The 24,990-nt window shown below is 44.9% G+C and overlaps 1 protein-coding gene across 3 annotated transcripts in view; it reads left to right on the top strand.

Moving 5' to 3' along the window:
* Nucleotides 1-24,990, top strand: part of GPSM1 (G protein signaling modulator 1) — a 131,978-nt gene that overhangs the window by 67,283 nt on the left and 39,705 nt on the right. For all 3 annotated transcript variants that reach the window (XM_074294103.1, XM_074294102.1, XM_074294104.1), the window contains exons 8-11: nt 713-821; nt 6,687-6,810; nt 21,139-21,209; nt 24,309-24,470. In XM_074294103.1, coding sequence (XP_074150204.1) covers nt 713-821; nt 6,687-6,810; nt 21,139-21,209; nt 24,309-24,470 — 466 coding nt within the window. The remainder of the gene's footprint in view (nt 1-712; nt 822-6,686; nt 6,811-21,138; nt 21,210-24,308; nt 24,471-24,990) is intronic.

Genomic DNA, 24,990 nt, shown 5'->3' with positions numbered 1-24,990 from the left:
TTGGAGCATCAGGAAATGGAGACTCCTTAAGGTCAGACTCATTTGAGTAGACCAAACTTTGGGTCAGACCCATGTAACTGGGCACACTCACCTATTTGTATATGAATTTCCTAAACAAGCTGGCTGACCCTTTCCACATTCAATGTTTCATTAATTAATTATGTTATGTGAAAAAACCTAAACAGCCAAAGTTCCTTTTTTATTATTATTTTTTTAATAACAGCTTTTTGTTTTTCAAAATACGTGTAAAGATTATTTTCGACATGCATCCCTCTAAAACCTTGTGTTCCATATTTTAAAGGAAAACATCCAGAAAAATTGTTGCCTTGTGGTAGGTCTCCTCCTAGGCTGGAAAAAATGGCAGGGATCTTAAACCCAGACTGACTCTAGAGAAAGTACCCAAACTCTACACTGTCTTCCTCCCATCTGAAGGATGCTCCCCTCATCTCACCGATTTGGTGATGTCAGAACCATTATTTTTTTACATTGCTTGAATTTTGAACACAAGTGAGGGTGGGGAACTTAAAAATAGACCATTCCATTCAGAAATCCTTTTTAGCTTGGTCTTGATCAGCCTCAGATGTTGTTTACTGTGGTTTGAGGGAAGGAGGCTAAAGGGAAAGGAAGGAGGATGATGCAAGAGTACCCAAATCATTAGCTTCTCTCCTCTCACTGTGGAATGAATGGGTTGATGGTGTTTCCTGTTTGGCAGAGTGGGTGAAGGCCGAGCCTGCTGGAGTCTGGGAAATGCTTATGTGTCCCTAGGAAGTCACGAACAAGCAATGACCTTTGCCAAGAAGCATCTGGAGATTTCCCATGAGGTGAGAAGATGCTTCATTTGTAAATCAGTCCTGCTGACAAGCTTCCCTGGTGTCCTGAGTAGGCTTTGGAAGTCCCTCTCAAAGATTTTCTTTAAGGACATTTCAAATCCTAGCTTCGGGAAAATAGGGTATTGGGATTAGATGATCTTAAAGGATCATTTCAGCTTTAAAAGTCTAGCATCTAGGACCTAGATGAATGTCTGAGGGATAACGTCAAAATTCCTTTGGTCTAGTAGATGAAAGAGCCCTAGACTTGAAGTTAGGAAAACTGGGTTAAGTTCCAGCACTCACACATGTAGCCAAGCCATGGAGCTAAGAGTTCACTAGATTTGAAGTCAAAAAGACCAGAATTCAAATCCTTATACATTCTGTGCCTCAGTTTCCCCCTCTGAAAAAATGAGGAGGTTGGACTTAATGGTCTCTAAAGTCATTTAGACTCTAAATCTATGACTTTGTGATCCCTGAGAACCCCTAGTTCCCTCATTTGAAAAATAGGAATAATAATATTTGCATTATCTGCCCTTTTTTTAACCTTACATGTATTATAAAGCACTTTAAGATTTGTGAAATGCTTTACATACGTTTTCTCATTCAGTTCTCAGGCAATCTTTTGAGGGAGATGCTATTATTCCCATTTTAAATGTGAGCAAACTGAGAAAGAGAAATCACCAATCGCCCAGTTCACACACAAAGCACTTACACCCTTTTCTCTCTCCTGCTCTCCCCCTCCCCTGAAATGCCGCCCACCCCCAGCCCACTCCTCACCCCCATTCTTTGTCTCTACCTACTCTTGCCCACTCTTCAAGGTTTTGGCTCAAGTATTGCCTCCTCTGGGAAACCTTCCCTTACTACCAAAGTCTGAATAGGTTTTCCCTTTTTCTAAACTCCCCTAGCATTTAAAGTCTGCATTCCTCATTTGGCACTTAACATAGGCTTCTTTGTGCCTGCCTTTAACTTTTTACTTATATGTTCCTTATCTCCTGGACTGGACTAAGATCCATGAAGCGGCGTTTCAATTGTGTTTATATTCCCCATACCCTTACCGCAGAACCTGACCTACAGTAAGCATCAATAAAGATAAGATGATAATGATGATGATATTCCCTGATCTTTAATCCTTCTCTCCTTATTCTGTAAAAAAAATTGGCAAAGGAATGGAGGTCAGGGCATGAGTGAAATGTGGCCTACAGCCAGGGTTCCTTTTTTTGCAACATAAAGCCCTTTGGCTGTCAGTGAAACCTATGGAGCCCTTCTCAGAAAAATATTATTTTTTAATACAAAATAAAATGTGTAGGATTACAAAGGAATCCAATTATATTGGAATACAAGCATCAAAACCTTTTTAAAAACAAACAACAAGTGGGTGAACCACTGGTTGAGATCTCCTTAGAAGAGTCGAAAGGGCCAGGACTTTTGTTGACAGAGTGAGTGATTTTCCAGCTTAGAGCCCCAGGCGTCTTGCCTCTTGGTGCGATCTGCAGAGCAAGAAGGCCCTCCACCAGAAATGACAGCGTGCTGGGCTCAGTGGTGTGAGCCGTTGTGCTGCTGCTGACTGGCAGGAACGGGCGAGGTGGACAGCCCTGGCAGAGCTGGTTGTCCTTCAGCCTCCATCATGGAGGAATCACACTAACACCTCAGCTCTGAGCTTGGAGGGCTGCCTGCCAGCTCGGAGGCCATGAAGGGGGGGGAAGCACAGCCGGGCTTTCTTCAAGAGGGGGTGGCAACAATGGCAGGGCTGTCTGCTGCTTCCCAGGATTGGAGAAGGGGGGTGGGAGGCCTAGAAGGGGCCCAGAGGGGAGGGGAGGGCCTCGCAGGTGCTACTTGGGGACAGAACGGCTAGGCCCCCAAATGGTTGTTTGAAGTCTATTCCCCCCAAGTCACGAGCAGGAAAGAAAAGGACTTCTGGGAGATCGGTCAGTGTCTAGTGACCCATGCTCACAAAATCACAGCTGCCTGATATGCTGACATATTTATTGTTCCTCTATTGCATGGCTGGCTCTGTGCTTGGTATGGGGAAAAGGGGGGAAGGAAAAGGAAAAACATGGTCTTTTGCTCTCAAAGGCACTTAAAATCTTGCTGAGAGGGTAAGACTACACAAGATTATATATAAACGAATATTTTATATGCTACAGGATGCAGCAGGGGCTGTGAAAGGGAGATTTGAACTGGGTGGGAAATCTTGAAGAGTGAACCTGACAGTTGTCCCTCCCTCTCTTCTCAATCCAGGGTCCAAAAGGCTTAAACTGTCTTACCACCCTGTGTTACTGGGCTTTTTGTCCTGCTTTCTCTGGGCTGCTGCTAAATATATGACTTTTGGATGGGTTAGGAAGGAAGTTAGGAAGCTGAGGAATTTTACCGCAGGCTCATAAGCCCTGGGAAAAGAGAAGAACTCAAAACACGGAGCAAAATGATGACACCCTCCTTTTCTCATCTCCTGCCAGGACATATGAATAGCATCCTCTCTTCTAGAAAGTCAAGGACAGCACAATGGCCTCAGAGAGTTTCCCATTCATTTCTAAGACAAACTGGAATTTCAATGTGACTCTCGTAGGGAACAAAATTCATCATTAAGTGTGTGTTCTACTCTCCAAAGGACTTTGTTAAATGATGGTTTTTCCCTATAAGGAAGTCCAGAAAAGATTCTAAAAATACTAGCAAATGTTACTAAAATAGTTAATATTTAATTAGTTAATATTAAAATAATAGTGATAATCATCATGTTTAACGTTTGTCCTTTGCCCTTTAAGGAAATGGTATCAGACTCAAACTGGTGGAAAGGGAGCTACTAAATCATACACAAGGATCTATATAGGCTGCATTGACTTAGAAAACGACATATTAACATTATGTCCTATTATATTTTTATTTATTTTATTAAATGTTTCTGAATTGCATTTTAATCTGGTTTGTGTGTGACACCTCTGCTTTGGAGTTTCCAAAGGAGCCCCACATATCTCCAATCTTTAGCAACTAATAGGTACTTGATAGATATTTGTTTACTGACATGCATTATCTAATTTAATCCTCACTAGCCTCAACATAAAAGAATAGAACTGAGACCTTGAAGATCATCTAGTCCATCCTTATTTTCTAGAGAAGGAGACTAAATTCAGAAAGGGGAAAGTTCAAGCAAAAGCATTAATAAGAAAGCCAGAATTAGAACCCAGATTCTTTCCAATGATGATTCCCAACCCAGATCTCTTTTAATCCCATCAGATTCAGCAAGCATTTATTTTGTGTGGATGCTGGGGATATTAAAAAAAAAAAAAAAAAAAAAAAAAAGAAATTATCTCTGCTCTCAAAAGAGTTTTATATTCTGCTGGGAGAAGCAATAAATGTATATAGATTTAATAATTTTTTTTAAAAATCAAAGTGTATCATGGTAACTTATCTTGATTCAATCCTAACTTTTTATAATTTTCATATCCTGTCACATCCTGTAGCCTACCCCCTCAAATATTCACTAAGTCCTCCCATTTCCCTTTGTCTTCTTCCCTCCCTTGTGACTTTACCCTTTTTTCTGTACCACCCCCACCTCCTAAAAACAACCTTTCAATTCTACATCATGTCATCTTTCCAAACCCCATCTATTCTAAAAATGTCCCAGTGCTTACCCCTGACCTCCATCCCACTGCACTGTGACTGTTCTGTTTAGCATCGCTATTAGCAGATGCTGGGTACCATGTACCTTACAAGCTAGGATACAGGCATCAGAGAGGATTGCCCCTGAGTTTGCCTAGATGGTACAGAAGGGAGAGGAAAAGAAATCCTTCCAGGACCCCTCAGAGACCCAAACCAACAGATATAGCAATAACAAGTCATGGAAATTTTAGGGATATCAAGCAAGCTATTTCTCACAAAACAGCTAAATGATTCCTGAAGCTATAAATTGTATAGTCTTGCCCTAAGGCAAAGAGGAAATGCTGTCCTTTATTAAGATGTAAATCCTCACCCTGAGAAAGTTCATACATATTAAACTTTCTCAATCATAGGATCATAGGATGTTTATTTCCTTAAATATTTCTCGCTTACATATAAAAAAAAAATTTTGGAGGCCGTAGGAGGTTAAGTGACTTGCCCAGAATCACATATACATATATATGCCTATGCCTATGCCTATACATATACATATACGGATATACATACACATGGCTAGTAAGTATCTGAGGTCAGATTTGAATTTGGATCCTCCTGACTTCAGGACTGGTGTTCTATTCATTGTGCCATCTAGTTGCACCTTTAACATTTAGTTTTTTGTTTTGTGTTTTTTTTTTAATGTTGCATTCCAAATTTTCTCCTCCCTCCTTGAGAAGGCAAGCAATTTGATATAGATTATACATGAAGTCATGTAAAACATTTTCATATTAGTCATGTTACAAAAGAAAATGCAGACCAAAAAAAAAAACCCACAAGAAAAATAAATGTTAAAAAGTATGCTTCAATCTTCATTCAGACTCTTACTTCTTTCTCTGAAGGTGGACACCATTTTTCATCAATGGTCCTTTGGAGCTATCTTTAGTCATTTTCTTGATCAAAGTAGCTAAAAACAAATATGTCATTGCTGATATTGTGTACAGTGTTCAGGTTCTGCTCACTTTATACTGCATCATTTCATATTAGTCTTCCCAGGTTTTTCTGAAAACATTCCACTTGTCATTTTTTATAGAACAATAGTATGCCATCACAATCATATGACACAATGTGTTTAGCCATTCTCCTATAAACTGGCATTTCCTCAATTTCCTATTTTTTCCACTACAAAAAGAGCTGCTATACGTATTTTTATGTTTATAGGATTTTTCCTATTATTAAAAATAGAATGACATCCTATTTTTAATATGATATTAAAAGAGACTTTTTAAAAAGTCTCTTTGGAATACAAACCTAGTAGTGGTATTGTTGGGTCAAAGGATATACATAGGTGTAAATAGCCCTTTGTATATATTTCCAAATTGTTCTCCAGAATGCTTGGATCAGTGCACAACTCCACCAGCAGTGCATTAGTGCCCTGCTTTTTCCACATCATCTCCAAGATTTGTCATTTTTCTTTTCTGTCATATTAGCCAATCTAAAAGGTGTAAGGAAAATCATGTCAAAAACTAGCAGGAACTTTGAACATTATCTCATGTACCACCTCCCTCATTTTATTCTTGAGGAAACTGAAGTCCGAGAAGGAAGGGGACTGATCTAAAGTCTAAATAGTTAATTAACATCAAATCAAGGATTAGAACCGATAGCTTTTTGTCTCCTAATCCGTGGCTCATTATGGCGACACTGCCAGTTTTAAATTCTTTTGAGAATCCAGGATAGGAAAAAGGATGATACCACAAACAAGACCTCCTCTAAAATTGCACTGTAGACCTTATTGTAAACCGGGAGTTCTAAACATTTTTGTGTGTTTTGGACTGCTTTAGCTGTCCAGTGAAGTCAATGGATCCCTTCTGAGTATAATGTTTTTAAATGTGATGCAGTATATGGAGAACACTGGATCTGGAGTCAGGAAGATCTGAATTTAAATCTGGCTTCAGATGTTTACTAACTGTGTGACTCGGGCCAAGGTGATCAACCTGTGAATGCCTCAGTTTTCTCATGTGCAAAATGGGAATAATAATCATACCTACTCCCTGGGTTACAGAAACACTTTAAAACCTTAAAAGTACTATATAATGCTAGCAATTATTATTAAATGCATAGAATAAAATGTGTGGGATTACAAAGGAAACGAATTATGTTGAAACATAGTTAACAAATGGAAAATAAAATAAGCCTATGGACACCAAAAGAACACGGGCTATAAGGAGGGTGCCGGGGGCCTGTGTCTGCCATCCTAACCTGCACGCCTCCTCCCTGGGGCCTGTTTTGCAGATCGGAGATAGGAATGGAGAGCTCACCGCCCGCATGAACATTGCCCAGCTCCAGCTGGCCCTCGGTGGGGATGCCAGAACCAAGCCAGGGGACAGACCTCCCTACCCTGGCTACGAAGCTCAAGGTGGGTCTTTTGGGGGCTGTTGTTGGCCATGTTGGCCACAGAATGTGGGTGCTATTTATGTAGTGGGGGCCAGCGGACATAGTCGTCGGTTTGTGCTTTTTCATGAAGGTGACCTGGCTAACCCCACTGTGAAGATTGAAATGGGATGTTATCTTGTTGCAGCAAAACATAGGGAGAAAAGAAGAGCTAGATGGAGAGAAGTCAGACTCCAGGAGGGTTTGTGTCTTTTTTCAGTGAAGGAAATGAAGCAGATGAAAGTTTGTAAGAAAGCTAATTTATATATAGGACTTTGAGGCAAGGGGGAGGGAAGAAAAGCATCCCCCCATTCCCCGGGGGTCCCGGGGGCCTACTGCTGGTAGTGCCCTACCCCCAAGAGTGAGCTCTGGGACCAGGGAAATCCGCAGTCCCAGCAGAGCAGCCCTCCGAAGGAGGCTGGAGGACCCCGGGCCAGACTCTGCCCCCCTGGGTTTCCGAAGTCCAGCTGGGGCTCTTGCTCTGTGCATCACACCGGGCCATCTGGAGTCCGTGTCTGCAGAACTGTGGGCAGCGCTCACTGCCGGCTTTAGAAAGGTCACTGACAAGGACCTGGTCTGAAGTCAGAGGTTCTGGAGTCAGGGTCTGCTCCTGACACTTGCAGGCAAGCCGGTTACTGTCTCTGAACCTCAGTTTTCTCAGCTGCAAAATGAAGGAGTTTCCTAGTGAACTCTGATCCAGGACCCGAATCCAGGACCCGAATCCAGAACCTCTTGCTCTAGATTGGCGTAGTGGAGAGAGCACCAGATTTAGGAATACCGGGTAGCTGTGAGAACTGGGGCAGGTCACTTGTTGGGTCCTCAGTTTCCCTGTTTGTCAAGTAAGAGCCAAATGGCATCCCTCTCAGCTCTAGATCGTGATGCCATGGTGAGGGGGACTCAAAGCTCTGTTGTATAAGAGCAGGCAAAGGAGAGGGGGGTGGTTAACCTGCAGAGGGGAGGTGGAGGAGGGGCGAGTGCACCTTGAGACAACTGGGTCAGGGGCTGTCACGTTGGAGGGAGAGCAAACTTGTTCTGTGAGTTTCTGAAGAGGAGAACAAGGACCAATGGGATCAGGCGGCACATTTCCACACAATACCAGGGAGAACTTTCTAACAATTAGAGCTGTCTGAAAATAGAGTAGGCTGCTTTGGTAATGGGTGAGCGTGTTCAAGCAGAGATGGAGGGCCATCTGTCAGGGATGCTCGAGAGGGGTTTCCTGGGCCGGGTGGGAGTTCCGACTGGATCATCCTCATAATCCCTCACGTTCCCAGCGCGCTCCTGTTGTCAGAGAGCTTTTTACCGTGACCTTGGAGACCCTTTGAATTCTTAGCCTGGGAAGTCTCCTCGCAGTCTGCTTTGGAGTCGGCTCCCTTTGCTCCCCTTCCGCCTTACTCCCGACCCCGGCTCACAGCACGCACTTGTGCCTGTGTTCTTTTCCCCTGAACTCTGAAAACTTCCTCCTGAGACCTCCCCCAGGGGCCTCCCACAACCTTTTGTTCCCTATCACCCACCACTAGTCACTCAGGCAGCACTGGCATTGGAGAAGGGCAAAAGTGGAGCCGTGTCCGCCTTCAGGAAGCGTGCAGTCTGTGTGACATGTTCACGGGCTGGAGCAAACAGTACAAACTTGGGCTTCTCTGAAGTCCCTCTGCGGTCCTCCTGCCCCTCGTAGGGCACCGGCTCAGCAAGAGCCTGAGCAGATTGTTCCAGAAGTTTTGGATGACCAAGCATCCCGCTTGCCCAAAGTCGTCATGCCCAAAAGGTCCGGGCGCCCATGGTGGAGGCAGGTGGTCTTGCAGAGGTCCCCGGAGACAGAGGGGACCCTCACGGAGGCCATGTCGCAGGGATGGATGGGCCTTCTACTTGGAAATAGGAGCATGCAATGGGGAAGAAGGGGGAGGATACCCGGGCGTGTGTGTGCCCTGCTAATTAGGCAGCATTTGGCATCTAGGATCCAGCTGCCCATAACAACCTCATTCATCGGGAACTGCCGCTGATGCACTTCCCCAGGTCGATTCTGTTCCCAGCACAAGTACAGAATGTTCTCCTGGAAACAAGGAGGGGGGAGTAACGGGGGGAGATGTGTAGAGAAATACAGAGAGGAGGAGTGAGAGTGGGGCCTTAGAATCTGTGCACGCTCCCGAGAGGGAAGGAAAGCTGGGTCCCACCGGGCGCAGCCCCCCTTGGAGGCTGTTTCCCAGGAGGATTGCTTGCAGTGCTCAGATTTCTTTCCCTGTGGCTTGGGCTACACTGACGAGGTGCCTTCTAGCCCTTGTCTTTGCAGACAGGGGTTCACCCAGGGCCAAAGGAGGGCTGGGAATGGACCTCTCAAACCCAGCACAGTGCAAACCCAACGTGGTCAATTTATGAGATTTTGCTTGTTGCTATTCTCGTGATTTCTACTCTCATTATGGGGGAAAGGAGACCTAGGAAAAAGAACGAGCATTTGAGTGCTCCAGGCCAGCTCCTGTGCTAAGTGCTTCCAATATCATTCCCTTCACAACAGCCCCTGGAGGCGGTGCTATTAATGGTCCCCTTTTACAGCTGAGGACAGAGTTAAGGGGCTTGTCCAGAGCCCCACAGTTAGTTCCCGAGTCCAGACTGGGACTCCGGTCCTTGTCATTCCAGGTCAGGTGGAGCACCGTGTCACCAGCCGTCCACAGCACAGTCGGGGCTAGTTTGCCCTAAGTCAGCACTCCCGCTAGGCCAGGCTAGAGGACTCTCCCTCCCAAACTGACTCCTGAGTGCCAGGCTCCACCCCCCACCCGGAGGCCGTAGGAAACCTCTGCCTTCTCTAGAAGGAGCCAGGAAAGAGAAACCGATACCATAAATCGTTCAGGCAGAGAATAGAAGCAAAGGTGCCCCCGACTTCTGGTGGAGAGAAGCCCCCAGCCTGGCCATCAGTGGACAGCGGCTGTTCAGAAAGGGCAGGTGGCAGTGCGAAGGGGTAGCAGCAGAGGCACCATCTGCGACTAATAAAAACAGTGGTGCTAAACTTGATGTACACCAGGAAGCTTACACGGACGGATCTCATTGGATCTGGGTTGACCTGATCCTTGGGACTTATTTTTCTATAATATTTTCCAAGGTGAGGAAAGGAGCAGTCCTACTGATAGTTTAGTTCAGCTGCTGGGACTGGCACCAGGAAGGGGTGGCCGGTGTTTCCCTGGCCAGTACCACTGCCCGGAGATGCCATGCTCCTCTATAGGTCTTGGCAGAGGCCTGGAGAAGCTTGCCAGCAGCAGGGTAGTGGGGGAACGGGGCCTCCCCTTCTAGAAGACAAAAGGTCTGTCACCAAGAGACTCCCACAGACACTTTATCACAGCAAGTTTTCTTCTCAGACCAAAAAGAAAAGAGGAAGGTGCCCGAATTAAACAAAACAAACCAACCAACCAACCAACCTCCGGTGTGTACCGGGGCTAAAGCCATCAGCACTTTAACTCCGCTTCTGCATTTCTCTCTGAGGCTGGCTGCAGGGGAGCTGTGATGGATTGAAAAGGGAGGGAGGGTGACTTTTCTATGGAAACAGCCTCCAGAATTCCTTCTTGGAGTCTGTGTCACTGCTGGGAGGACCAGCTTTATTTTGAGCAACTGAGATCCCAGAGTGGATAGAAATTTCGTCACATATTTGTAAAGAGGCTGGTGTCTCCCTGGAAAGCATCCGTCCCTCCCTCAAAGTTAACAGTGGCTGGAAGAGAGCAAATCCAAGCTCTGGTGACACAGACCGCAGGGAGGCAGTTCTGGAACGTCTGGCCCAAATAACGTGGACAGTGCTAGGCCTGAGGTCTGAGCTCTCCCTTGGACACTGCTCCTCCAGGACGCCGGGCAAGCACGCCTACGTAGTCAGAAATGCCATGGGAGGTCAGCCTACCTCGGGTGGGTGGATAGGGGTACGCTATCTCCTTCAACGTTGTGTGGGCAGTCAGGTCCTGAGGAAAGATAAGGGACCAGTGAGAAAAAACTTACTGGAGCCCACAGAGCGGTGGTCTCTAGAAATCTTGGACATCCTGTCCTTCCCAAGAATTAGGATCATGAGCTCCTGGACAGAAAGGAGGTTAAAAGAGTCTAAGATGGACCTTGACCCTGTGATGGCAGGGGATCCCTTGCTCTACTCAAAATTCAGAGTTTACATCCATCACTCCTTCTTCAGTTACAGCTTACAGCGGAACGATGGGTTGGGGTGGAGATAAATCTGGCTGTTAGTGGGGATGGGAGGAAATTAAGCCAGCCTGGTACCCTTGGAATCTCAGATAAGGATAGGGACTGCATTTTATCAGTGTAAGGAATTCCTAGATAAGGAAATTCCTTCCACCCATGCAGCTCAGCACTTTTTCGGCCACAGAACTGCCTAGAAGCCGGAGACTGAGTAATTTTGTGCAGAATCACACAGCCAATGTGTGAATCCGGGTGTCTCCTTGAATCCAGGTCTTTCTGATTCCTAGGCTTCTGCTTGGTCAGCTACAGCATACTGCCTGCCCTCAGAACAGACACCAGTGCAGAAGATCCTGGTACCCCTCGGAAATGTGGGGAGAGCCAGGGAGGAGGAGGGATCACAAGACATGGGGAAGAGCCCAAACTAGAAAGGAAACTCGAAAAAGAAAAGCTAGGCACAAGTCAAGGGCAGAGAGGAGCCGGAGAGTTGAGAAGGGGCAGAACAAATGCCTCAGAGAGAAACATTGAGCAGGAAAGGTCAGCAGCGATGAGACATTGAAGAGTCAGACCTGTTCTTGCCATCTCCCCTAACCTGGATGGAGGGATTTGCTGTTCTCCTGAGAGCAGGGTGGGAATGTCCCTAGGATGTATCTTGTGGAGCTGCCCAGCTCTACCTCAAAGCCCAGCCTAGGCCATCCCATGCATGCGTAGTGCCCACTTTAGGGGGCTTCCCCTGGGACAAATGACTTGCTGCCTTCCCCAGGTTACATCCAGCCCTGTTCCCTCCCCTTGCCTGTTCCCCTCTCCAGCTGGCAGTGATTCAGAACCGGCATGGGGGTGGCTGAGTGGGATGAGGGGAACAGCAATCTGACTTTCCCTTCAGCAGCTTTGCGTGGCTCCTTTGACTAGACAGAGAATCCTTTCACCATTAACCAATATAAGAATTCCTTCCTTGGGAGAGGGCAGAACCACAGACCATCCCAGGGTGTGTGTGTGTATGTGTATGTGTGTGTACATTCTGAGGTAGGGGCTAGAAACAGGGAAGCTCCAGGCCTCTCAGACCTGCCTCCCTCTGTCTACCCTGACAACTTTCTAGAAAGGTTAATCTGCTCTAGAATTATAGGGTCACCCCAGAGCTAGATGGTTCTTTTGGCATATGGGAAGGGGACACTTCTCTCCATTTTCATCCAAAGAATACTAGCCCAGTTGTGGTACAATTAAGGATAGCATAATTGTACTACCCCTACCGCATAGTCCAAGCCCTAGTCCTTGCCCATTGAAATCCCTTATTAGGGTTGGAAAGAAAAGAGTGGGGTGGATTTGTCAATATTCAGTGCAAAGGAAGGACTGATTAGGGAGTTTCTAGAAGTCTCCCTTATTGAAACAACCCTGCCTCCTCTCCTAAGGAGCTGACTTTGTGCTCCAACACACCTTAAAAGGACTGCATGATCTACCAGTAATGGGCTTAACTTTCCCCCTCCTCCTCCTCCTCTTCCCCACACCCAAAACCAGATAGGCCATAAGACAGGAAGAGCTGAGACTTTTAGGCCCTTGATCCTTCTTTCTCTACTTCATCCCCCCTTGAAAAAGGCCCATCCGATGGGGTCTTCTTGGCCACTCGCCTTTGCTGCTTCCTTTCTACCACTCGCCTCCCGTCCTCTCTCCCCATCTGTAACAGTCAGAAAGCTCTGAGGAAGGAGAGGAAAACTCAGGTGATTTTTATTTCTAACTCAGATGGAGGAGAGAGAATACCCTCTAGTGTAGTTCTTGTTTATTTTGATATTTGGATAATTGTATTTCAGCACAATTGATTTCTTTTGGAATCTCATGTATTTTATTTTATGCCCATATAAATATTATTTTGAGGAGGGTCCCATAGGCTTTGTCAGCTGCCACAAGAGGCACATAGAAAAAGAGAAGAACCCCCTACAAGATTTCAACAGAAACTTAAGTGCCAAGCCTCCTTCAGGTAGAGGGATTGGAAGAAAACTGAGATCCAGACATCTAAGAATCTGCAGAAAGCCGTGGATTTGCAATATGGGACAGAAGTGAATCAGGAGAAAGTAGAGGTTAGGAGTGAACACAATTTCCCTTTCCTAAAGCCCCACAAAAGCTTCCCTAATAATATTAAAGTGCTATTTCAGCACCCAGTTGGATCTTATTTGCAGATGAAAAGTGACACTTGTTATTGGCAACTTTCACAGAAACTCTGAAAGAAGGCTCAGGGCTCTGGTCTGTGCTATAAACTTCTCAATAGAAAATGATGAAATGGAGATCATCCTACATAGTTACCAGTCCCAACCCACTAACTGGCTACGTCTTTATTCAAGCAGCTCCTGCTGCACTGGAAGTGAGCTGCCCTGAGCCGGCCACGATTTGTCTAGTCCTACTTGAGGGTGGTAGTGTCTGTGAGATAGCTGATGGAGGTAGGAACTTAGTGGCTGAAGATAGGACATGGCCTGCAGCTGGAGAGTGAATTCATACAAGCAGGACTGGCAAAAAAAAAAAAAAAAAGGTCCACTTTCTTCTGAACACGCTGCTACCAGACCAGACTTTCTGGCTCTCCTGGTGTCCCATTCTGGATGGGGGCCTAGGCGAGGGAGAACAGTGTTTGGCATTCCAGATTCCTCAGAGAGGAAAGATCCTTCGAACCCTGGACAAGTTCAATCCACAAGCCCACCGGAGATGCCCCTTGGGGAAGGTCCAAGATCCTGCCTTGCATGGGAAGTAAGGAGCAGCAGTTTGAGAGAAAAAATGACCTCTTAACAGGATCAGGATACCAATCCACCCTAGCTTCCTCAAACGGTCTGCTGTGGCTCAGTCGCCCCAAAATTTATTGAACTATGTCGAAGCTAGTTTGAATTCCACTCTGTTCCACCTCTACGGAGTGAGTTCTCAAATATCATTACTGGGTGACTTAAACCTTAAAAACTACCCAAAGTTCCAAGTAGGGCCCCAAGTTTTTATACCTAGTGTTCACTCATCTTTCATTCTCTTCTGTGAATTTATTACTATATATATTTTTATTTATAAGTCTGGACATCTTTGCCCACATCCCCCTCCCCCTTCTCTCAGTGTGTGTATGTGTGTGTCTGTCTGTCCCTCTCTCTCTTCTCTGTCTCTCTCTGTCTCTCTGTCTCTGTCTGTGTGTGTCTCTGTCTCTGTGTGTGTCTCTCCCTATCTCTGCATGTGTGTGTGTGTGTGTGTGTGTGTGTGTGTGTGTCTCTCTCTCTCTCTCACACACACACACACACACACACACACAGAGTCTCTGTCTCTCCCTCACATTCTGTCTTACCTTGCTGAAAGAGTACACAGCTCAGAACAATTCAGAGTCATACACTGAGAACCATCGAGACCACCATTGGCCAGCAACCGAGCTGGTGACCAGTTTGCCATCTCAGTTTTCTGCCTAACTCCTAAACACCCTGGGCTATTTATTAGGGGAGGGACAGGAAGAGAAAGGGCCTCGTAAATATAAATGCAGGCAGTCAGAGGGAAGCTCAGCCAGTCGCTTGCAGAAAAATTTGAACTTTTCTAGATTCAAAACACCTCAGCAAACTTCTCAAGACAGAGAACACATTTAGATTTGCCCTAGAGGTTTTCCGACTGTTGACCACTGCCTGGCCACCATGCCAATAAGCACGGAGGGCGGGAACAAGACCAGCCTACAGACACACAGAACTTCAGATCCTCCATCTCCACATCTATCCCAGCCCCTGCGGGAGCCAGAGAGGACCCTTCTTCATGGTGGAGGACCAAGTGGTTGGGGAGGCCCCGTCCAGAGCCCACGGTCTCGAAGAAGAGGTGGGGAAATTGAGTCTGATTCCCAAGTCGCTGGGCAATGATTGGGAGAAAGGCTCTCCACCAAGACAGGGAGGGAGATGGAAGAAAATTTTCACCGAGTGTGGTAAGTAAAGGACACTACTGGGAAACTGACTGGCCATTCTCGGGGACTCTCCCCACTAGGGGATGATAGCAGGTAGGAGACAGACTCTCAGTGGTTGATATTACTGGGTGGGGAGGCGCAGTTGTCAAGATAAAATATGCCTCCATCCCCTCTACCACCCTCAGGCAACTTTCTATTTGTCTTTAAAAAGTCTCAAATGATTTATTTTTATTTCTGCATCAGACTTACCTTATTTTTTTACTCTGGATTAGAGTAAGGTTCACAGAATTTCTTCAGATGGTCCAGGGAGATGAGCCAGAAATGTATCGGGGCTATCCCTGACAGATGGGACTAAATGTTCTCAATAGATCCAAGTGGATAATACATCCACAGACATTTGAGAGGCTACCTAGTCTCAGAAGGTACCTTCCATAATGGGAAACGAATCTTAGTACAGGCAGGGGAAGCAGAAAACTTGGTGGCTAACATTGGCTCCATCCCAAGGGCCAAGATTGGACTCATCCCCAAGAGAATAACACCATTGAGGTGTGTTGTCTGAATTGTCTAGGTAATTTTGGTGATTAGCCATATGAAATTGCCAGTAGGAAGGCGCTGGGAGGCTTTCAGGAAGAACAAAGATTAATTGCCTTAACCTAATGCAATTGCAGACCCAAGAAAAGCAGGGAGAAGTGTAATTAACCACTTCTTAATGATTAGAAAGCCTAGAGCATTTAATTGGCCCCTTTCCCTCCCATCTCAGGTCAGGCAGGACTGGGTTGTTGCTAGTGCCCTAAGCAAATGAAGACTGCCTTTCTCTGTTTCCAAACCAAAGCCAAGGTGGAGAGAAAAAGAGATGGAGGAAAGGGAAAAAAAGATGCCTCAATTCCTCAAATGTGTCTATTTGGAAAATAGGTGCATTTTTAAAAAATCCTTTTTTATGTCTAGCTCACCTCCATTTCCAAATAGCTCTCCCCCACCAAACTCCCTCTTTTAACAAAAATTTAGAAGGGAAAAAGAAGCAGTTTTTCAAAGCCAATCAACAAATAAACTGAGCATATTTGCAATATTTTACACCCAACATCCCCCCACCTTTGCAAGAAAGAAAGGGAAGTGCATGGAAAGTGGGTTTTAAAAGTGAACCCAGGTCACTTAACTGAGGTCTTGGGATATTTATATATGACTGGAGCGTGCAGTAGTCAGGGCTCTCTGCCCTCTTACTAGCCCCAGTCTCCTCTAAGGCTCTTGACTGCTGTGCAGCCAATTTGTACCACACCCCATTGCCCTTCCTCCTCCCCCTCCTTCCCCTGGTGTACCTCAGTTCAGCGAATCCTATACCCAGGGCACTGTGGTTATTTTAACGCAGGAATTGGCTGCCCACTGGTTGGGTCAGGGCCATACAGTTCAGAACTCAGCAAGATGTGCTTTTAAAAAACCAATTCATTTCCATCCCAGACAATTTCATTATCTGGTATTTGAGAGACAGCAGTCCGGGATATGACCCAAATGATTGGGAGCCAGGGAAATGGGAGTGTTGGGCCGCCGGGTCAGCATTTATACAGGCTGCTCCCACAGAAGTGAAAGGTTTCTTCTTCAGTCAGTCCCGATCTCCCAAAGATGGGCTCCTGAGGTAGGGCCCAGCGCCGTGGTCGTCGTCACAGCATTCCTCTTAGCTCCCCTGGCAGGGCCGTGCATCTCGTTGTTGTGCAGTTGTTTCTCTTCAGCCCATTTGGAGCTTTCCTGGCAAAGATACTGTAGCGGTGTGCCATCCCCTTCTCCAGGTCATTTAACAGATGAGGAAACTGGGGTCAAAAATAGCCTTCAGTGACCTGCCGGGATCACACAGCTAGTGAGTGTCTGAGGCTGGATTTGAAGTTAGGTGGGTCCAACTCCAGCCACCCGCTCACACAGCAGGGCCTAGCAAGTGCCGAGCTGTCTCGTGGGTAAGACCTGGGCTCCAGAGGGCTGACCAGCCTGGCGTCATGGAAAGAGCATTTGACTGGGAGTAAAGATGGTGCCTTCTGTCCTAGCTCTCCTACAAACGAGGATTGTAAAAGACAAGTGGTCTCATTTCTGGGGCTGTCTGGAGAACATGGCTGGATGTGATCAGTGGGTCCCAACTTCGTGGCCTCAAGCTCCCTTTTTACACTCTCAAAAATTATGGAGGCTCACCCAAGAGCTTAGTGGATCTTAGTATATCTACTGATGTTTTCTACATTAAGCATTAAAATATCTTACTAGTATCATGAAAAAAAAAAAAACTTAAAAGAGTGATGATGTCCCTAAGGCATTTAAGTCAACTCCACAAATTGACTGGGAGAGTCAAACATATCAGCTGGTTTGAGTTCATTAGCTTTAGCTCAAATCCAGCAATCTATTTCCTCCATGAATCTCTGCTTGACCATTTTACATGCAAGGGACCTTTCCTATGACATTTGTTGTCTGTAGCAATCATTTAGACTGATTATATATGGTCTTATTTTGTTAATTTGTTGTTTGAGGCTTTTTAATATGGATTCTAGAATTGTAGAATCACCTATATTCAAATTTAGAGATTATTTGGTCCAGGGGTTCTTCACCTCCAGACTCCAGAGCCAGTACTGTATTATCTAGCTGTCCTCCCTCCCCAAACTCACTTTTTAGAAAAAAAAAAAATTGATAACCCTATTTCAGTATAATTGATTTCCTTTATCCTATGTATTTCACTGTATGCACTCCCACAGGCTTCACTAGACTGCCAACAGGGTCTATCACACACATAAACATAAGCTTAAGAACCTCTGCTTTAGTCCAACCCCTTACTTTACTTATGGGGAAACCAAAAACCAGACAGACGGGGGAAGTCCTAGCCCAAGGTCACACAGTTAAGCTTAGCACTGATCCACAATGACAATCTAGATTTCCCTTAAAATAAACCACTTACCTATAATGTGCCTAAGGAAGGCTGGCCCCTAGGGAAGTGTGGACAAATAGGTTGGAATTATGTTATCCTACCCAGATAGAACACTATGCTTTGGAACAAATTACTTCTCATTCTGAGCTTTCAGTTCCTCTTCAGAGAAGCAGTCAACAGTGGAAAAGGGATCCACTCCTGCCCCTACCCTAATTCCTAGCTTTTTAAAAGAAACTCAGGTAACATCCAAAAGCCAGAATTGTTGGTCCCTACACCTAGGGGGTGGGGAATCAATGAACATATTTGTCTTTGAAAAGCCATTCTGGGAATAAACATTTCCCCTGGGTCCCTCGATGGAGAATATAACTACATTCAAACAGAGTACCAAAACTTAGTCTTTTACTATAAAGTAATTGGCCCCACCTTAGCCAAACCCTTTTCAACTCAAACAAAACAAAAAACTCAGGGTTGGTTTGTTGGTTTAGTTTCTTGCCAGTTTAAGTCTGTCCCATTAACCCACTCACTTGATCAGAAATCAGCTATAGACTAAAGCTTGCAAAATTAGGGGCTCTTTTCTTTCTTCACAATTCATAAACATCCTAGTGAACACTGTTCCCTCAGTTTAACAATTTATCAAGCACTCAAAGGAAGTATAAAAAAGAACTATAAGATCTCCTGCTCCTGGTATAGCTGAGTAGATAAAATAATAGACACAGGAAAAAAAAATTGCTGATAATCCAAGATGGAGTATAATCTGAGTGAATATTACAGATGAGGAGAGATGCCTGAGGTAAGGAGGAAAAGGCTGCTAGAGAACGGCCTTGAAGAGTAGGCTAGAGTGGAAAGCTGGGAGCCACTCTCAGAAAAACGTCCCTGGCTGCGGCATTGTGGACGGCCTGGGATGCTGAGCTGGTCTGGGCTCTGGAGTCCGTGAGGAGCCCGCTCCCCTCCTGCTCTGCCTGTCCCCACGCCTCCGGCATCCAGGGGCACCAAACCCGGGCTCCCCTCCCTCAGCCCCAAGGTCAGCCCCAGAGTTATCTCTGCACTACCCCAGGCCAGCGCCAGAGAGATTTATGGCTCAGTGTGGAGAGTGAGTGGTTATGTTTTTACAGTACGCTTGTTCCTTTCTCCCTCTTAGCTTTCACAGGGATTCGGAATCAGAGCCTGTCAGCCACTAGGCCTAGCAGTGAGTGAGGGGCCTCCTTGGTGACCCAGCCATCCTGTCCGGACCTTCACTAGATCCCAACCGGGATTGGCTTCAGCCGGAAATCAGTGCAGAAAGATGAGAGAGGGACGGCTTCAGTGCCGCGTCTGACTTCTAAGCAGGGGAACCAAGCGACTCTCTCTCGAATCCACAGGATGGGGGGAGGGGAGGGGAGACTGGTCCTAGGGCACACTTGGGGAGCTGGGAGTGGTTGGCTGAGGAATAGAGCCATTCTGGTTATTTTCAGCCAGGGTACAATTAACCTCACCCTGGGAGTCGGGGTGGGAGTCCTCCTGGGAAGCCAGAATAGGATCCCTCTGGGGGGCCCAAAATCTCACCAAATATTTTTGACTTCAAAGCTTCACATGTCACTTTACCTTGACAAATCACTTATCCCTTTCTTTATATTATATATTATTTATTCACATATATTACATCTCCTAACTCTCTATTCTACCACCATGTTAAGTCTTAAAGTTGGATCATGGATAAGTCACTAACCCACTTTGTCTTACTGTCCTGATTTTTCCCTGGTCAGAATGACCCCTGCCCTAGATTGCACTGAAGGAAAAGTTCAGAAGTCAGTGATGAAGTCCCTAAGGCATTTAAGTCAACTCCACAAATATATTTTTTGCTTTGTTTGTCATCCACCACAAGTGTTAACTCAGTTTCCCCCCTTTCCCTTCCCACTCTGAAATAAGTTAACGTAGGCCTAGGGAACTTTGAATATCTGATGGAGCCCAGCTAGGTAAAAAAGTGAGTCTGTCCACGGGCCATGCCAGAGAGGCATTTTTTTAAGTTCAGCCCTGTCACTGTTCCACTGCCTTAACTCAGGTGAGTGAAACTTTATTAGACGGATGTACACTGCTAAGAGAATAACACCAGAAAAATCACAGCACGGACAAGACAACGAGCAAGTCTGTGTCCCAACTCCAGTTTGGTCTTCCCACAGAGGCCCTCCTGCCCCAGCTCCCCTCCAGACAAGTGCTTTTAGTCTGATCGTGGCCATTGACATGGATGTGCTGATCTTGACTCCTTTAGATGAAACACCAGCTATGAGATCAGAGAATTTGAGGGGACCACAGCCAGCATCCAAGTCAACCCATCCATAAAAGAAATCCACATTATAATGTAGCTGACAAGAGATGTCTAGCTGCTGCTTGAAGACTTCTCTGGGGATGGGGATGGGATAGGATAAGGGAGGACCCACCACTTCTTGAAATACCCTGTTATACTTTGGGTCAGCTCTAATCATGAGAATGGTTTTTTTGATATTATGCCAAATTTTGCCCTTTTGAAACTTCTAGGCCCCCATTGTTCCTGGCTTTGTCTATTTGGAGCCAAACAGAATTAAGTCTAGTCCCTTGACTTGCACATGGCAGCCTTTCCCATATTTCAACATAGCTCTCCTATCCCCTCTATTTCTTCCCTCTTTTTGAAAAAATGGGACAATATTTGCCTTCTCAAATTTTGTGGCACATTTTCCATGATCTTTCCATGATCAACAGTGACTCAACAATCACATTTACCAACTCTTTCAGAACCCCCCAATTTTTTTTAAATTTAAATTTGGCAAAGGCAGGCAGCTTCCCATTTTTAAGAAATGCCCTAAGAGTATAGTTGTCACTGCATTATTTTTCCTGGGACTGAGTTTCCTCAACTCTAGAATGAAAGGGTTGGACTATATGGCTTGTAAGGTCCCACTCCAGATCTAGATCTATGGTCCTCTGCTACTCAAAAAATAGAAAAACATTATCTACATTTGACTTCTAAGAGAAAGAAGAAAATGAAAGAGCAAGGCTTATATTATTTAAAAGTAACATACTAGCTTTAGCCCAATCTCCTTAATCTTCTCCAACCTCAGTCCTATTTGTGAAGATCATTTATGTTCAGAGCCATGATCCTAAGCCTGGCAAAAAACTAAGGGCTTTATTTCCCAAGTGAGGAAAATCCATTTAGGGATAGTCAAAACCATTAGTAAGCACACAAGGAAGCAATGACTGGTCATTGAACTGGAGAAGCTTGTTAACAAGGGCTGCAAAAGTTTTCTGCTTAACCCCATGTCAACATCAAAATTTAATTACCCAAAATAGCCCAACTGAGCATTTTTGCTGACTGAGGCACCACTGTATATGTCTGGAAGGGTTAGAACTGACTGTGGTCCCCATTGTCTTTCTAGGGGCCAGGCCTAAGAGGATCCAGAGGCACAGTGTAGAGAGCCTGGATTTATTGAGGTTCCCACTGGAAAAGGTAAGCAAGGGAAAAGATAAGATATCTCTCTTTCTCTCTCTCTTCTCTCTTCTCTCTCTCTCTCTCTCTCTCTCTCTCTCTCTCTCTCTCTCTCTCTCTCTCTCTCTCTGTCTCTCTCTGTCTCTCTCTCTCTCTGTCTCTGTCTCTCTCTCTCTCTCTCTGTCTCTCTCTCTCTCTGTCTCTCTCTGTCTCTCTGTCTCTCTCTCTCTGTGTGTCTCTCTGTCTCTCTCTCTCTCTGTGTCTCTCTGTCTCTCTCTGTCTCTCTGTCTCTCTCTGTCTCTCTCTCACTCTGTGTTTACTATGGTGTGGCTTGAGGGAAAAGAAGTCATGACTAGAGAGACACTTCAGAATTGCTGGGTTGAGAAGATTAAACATCAGTGGAGTGGCTTATTGACCTATCTCATTTATATGAATTCTGCAATTAGCAGTTATCACCATCATCAAAAGGATTAAAGAGGGAGGGTTTCCAGGGAGCAGGAACTGCTGAGAACTCTGAAAAAAGGCACTCAGCCCCTGAAAGCTCAGAGAACTATTTACAGAGCAGCAAAATGACCCTTTTTGTTAGTACCATCTCAGCATTAGTGTTTCTTCCCTTTTAGCTCTGGCTAATAAATGTGGACCCTTTATTGCTCTGAGTTGGGTTGAAAGAAGGCCATCTGTTCCTGTTCTTAATTCTGACACCCAAGGTGTTTCCTCTACTAACAGTACTATTTTTAACTTATTTTGCCCATTGCCTACAAAATGTTCAAAGGTCTCACATCATCCCATTTTCCTCCGTCCCAACCATCTCAAGAAAAGGATTCCTGGGCAGCAGATAAAGAGTATTTGGATATAGTAGAAATGGCACCATTGACTAAAACTTGCCTCTCTTTGTGGTTCTTTTCCTTTCTGTTCGTTTTTAAAATAATTTCAGAAATGGTAGTAGGTGCTCCTCTTCTGGAATTGCTTTTTTTCCCCTCTTGGGCTATGTCTGCAACAATAACAAACAACCTGAAAAGTAAAAAAATTAAGTTAGCCTAATTATTTGGTCAATTTTTTTTCCATTTATTCAACAAATAGTAATTAAATTAAGCACCTACACTATGTACTAAATCCTAAGTATTGTTTCTGAATTTGTGGTTTGCATATATTCTATAATCCCTACAGAGAAATATCTCAATTGTTGACAAGTGCCTGAGGGCCCAAAAGGAGGAAACCTATTTAGGAAAATGGGTCACCTTTAGTTGTATTAGCATTGTCTTGAGCCAATAGGCAGATCCTAAACCAGGTCTGTGGTCTTTTTCTGTCTCTCAGAATCTTCAGAACTTATAATTTTGTAAGGAATTTGTAGTTTAACTTATTCTACTTAATCACCCAGCTTCTAGTGATTTTACATGAGTATTATCATAACTCATCTTTCAAAGAGTTTCTAAATAGCACCTTTTCTCCACAGACTTCTAGGCTGGCTATCCTCTCCACTGTTTTCTATTCCTAACTTCCTAATTTCTGTCAAAGTCATCACCTTTCTTCTGAGAGAGCCAAATTTGCAAACTTAGAGTTACCATCACCTTCTGTCACTAATTAGATCAGCTGCCTAGTCTTGTGGATCCTCTCTTATCAGTAAATCTAACCTACACACACACCACATACTCCCTCTCTATTGCCTGAACTATTGCAGTAGTCTTCTTATTAGTTTCCTGCCTCCCAACACAGTGCCTGGCACATAACTAAGTACTCAATAAATGTCGACTAATTGCATCCCCCGTCTGCCCTCCTCAATCCATCCTCTACGGGGCTGCCAAGCTGATATTCCTAAGGCACAGTCTGGTCATCTCTTCCCTGCTCAATTCCCATTGTTCCCTCTTATCTCTAGAACAAATATAGACTCCTGTTGGACTTTTACAGCCCCTTACAATCTGACTTCACCCTACCTTTCTAAGCCTATTTCATTTTACTCTCCTTCATGTACTCTACATCCCAACCAAATTGATCTACTTTCTATTCTGAGTACAAAACATTCCATTCCCCCCCCATACTTAGAATATATCTTTTTCTCAACTCTTAGAACCCCCTAGCTTCTTAGGAGTTCATTCCAAGTACTACCTCTTATAGGAAGAATATCCCCCTCCCCCTTCCCTGAACAGTCCCTCTCCTAGGGAAATTATTTTGTGTATATTTTGAATTAAATTTTCTGTGATCATATTGTTTCCTTCCAATAGAATATACACTTTACTAGCTGTGTAACCTTAGGTAAGTCAGTTAATCCTGTTTGCCTCAGTTTCATCATCCATAAAATGAGCTGGGGGAGGAAATGGCAAACCACCCCATTATCTGTACCAAGAAAACTCCAAATAGGTTATGAAGAGTCAGGCACAAATACTCAACATTACAACAGTGACAAAATTGTTTCCTTCCAATGCAAAGTAAGCCTGATGAGGGCAGGGGCTAGTTCTCTTTTTGCCATCACACCAAATCACAAGGAACAAGAATAGGGATTGGATTTATGATTTCATTGGGTACAGTAAGTAAACTTTATACATAATTATTTATGTATCAAAAGTGGGACATGAACCCAGATCTGCCCTCATTAATGATCTCAGTTCCATGATAAATCCTTCTGCTGAACCTTTGATCATTTTCCTGCTTATTTCATTAGCAAATTATTACAAGGTATTATTAGGAATTAGAGAATACCCCTAATCTTTAAGGAGTACCATGAGGTGCTTAAACTCTTGTTGAAAGAATCTTAAATTGGATAGAATATGAGATGGACTTTAGGGAGCATTTCTGATGGACTTTACTATCACAATCACCTGAAAATCCATCCAAGGGGGAAGTTGGAGATGCTCACCTTGAGCTTGTTCCACAATGTTCCACATGGCTGATAGGAAGATCAGGAACTCTGAGTCAAAGAGGAGAGATGCTGAAGAGATGGGAAAAGGTGTCAGTGTAAATAAGGGAGTCACCCCCAAAGGAACAAAAAAGAGATAATGTATAAAAGCACTGAAAAGTTTGAAATGCCTTGTACAAATACTAGTAGTTATTATTTAACAAAACAAAACTTGCTCAATTTTCCAGACCTTTTTCAACATTCCTTTTTTGTTTCCTTTTCTGTGACAGAACCAGAACGGAGACAGCCACCACATGGTAGAGCTGAAGATGGCAGGCAAGGACTTCTTTTCCTTCTCAGTGAAAAGCCAGAAATACCTTGAGGGTCCCCAAGAGGGGAGCAGCTTTCCCTTAGACAGCACCAATGATATCCAAATCCAGATCCCCCAGACGGTAAGATAAGGATTATTCACCGTTTTCCTAACTCTGTGTCCTCTGGGTCTGAACTTGTCTTGAGGGGGCAGCCAGTCCTCAGAGCTGTCTCTGGTGAGGAGGCATTGAACTCAGTGTGCCAGCCCCCTCATCCCTGCATCAAAGGTAGTGTCCCAATGAACTCGGGGTTAATCATCCAGTGAGAGCAACTGGAGCAAGAAAAATGGAATCCCAGGAAGGGTCTCAGCTAGAAAGGGCCTTGGAGGTCACTAATCGAACTCCTTCATGCACAGGTGAGGAGACTGAGTCCCATAAAGGAGAAGTGATTTTCCCACCCATTCAACAGATACTTATTAAATACCTACACGGCTCGTAGGGCAGCTAGGTAGTGCAGTGGAAGAATGCTGGCCAGGGAATCGCCCCCAGAGGAACTGCTCCTGAGTTCTAACCTGGCTTCAGACACTTACTGGCCAAGCCGAGTATCTCTGTTTGCCTCAGTTTCCTCCTCTATAAGTAAGACAGAGAAGAAAATGGTGGACCG

The sequence above is a fragment of the Sminthopsis crassicaudata genome, chromosome 2, assembly GCF_048593235.1.
Source record: "Sminthopsis crassicaudata isolate SCR6 chromosome 2, ASM4859323v1, whole genome shotgun sequence".
Classification (NCBI taxonomy): Eukaryota; Metazoa; Chordata; class Mammalia; order Dasyuromorphia; family Dasyuridae; genus Sminthopsis; species Sminthopsis crassicaudata.
This window is presented reverse-complemented; position numbering and strand designations above follow the sequence as displayed.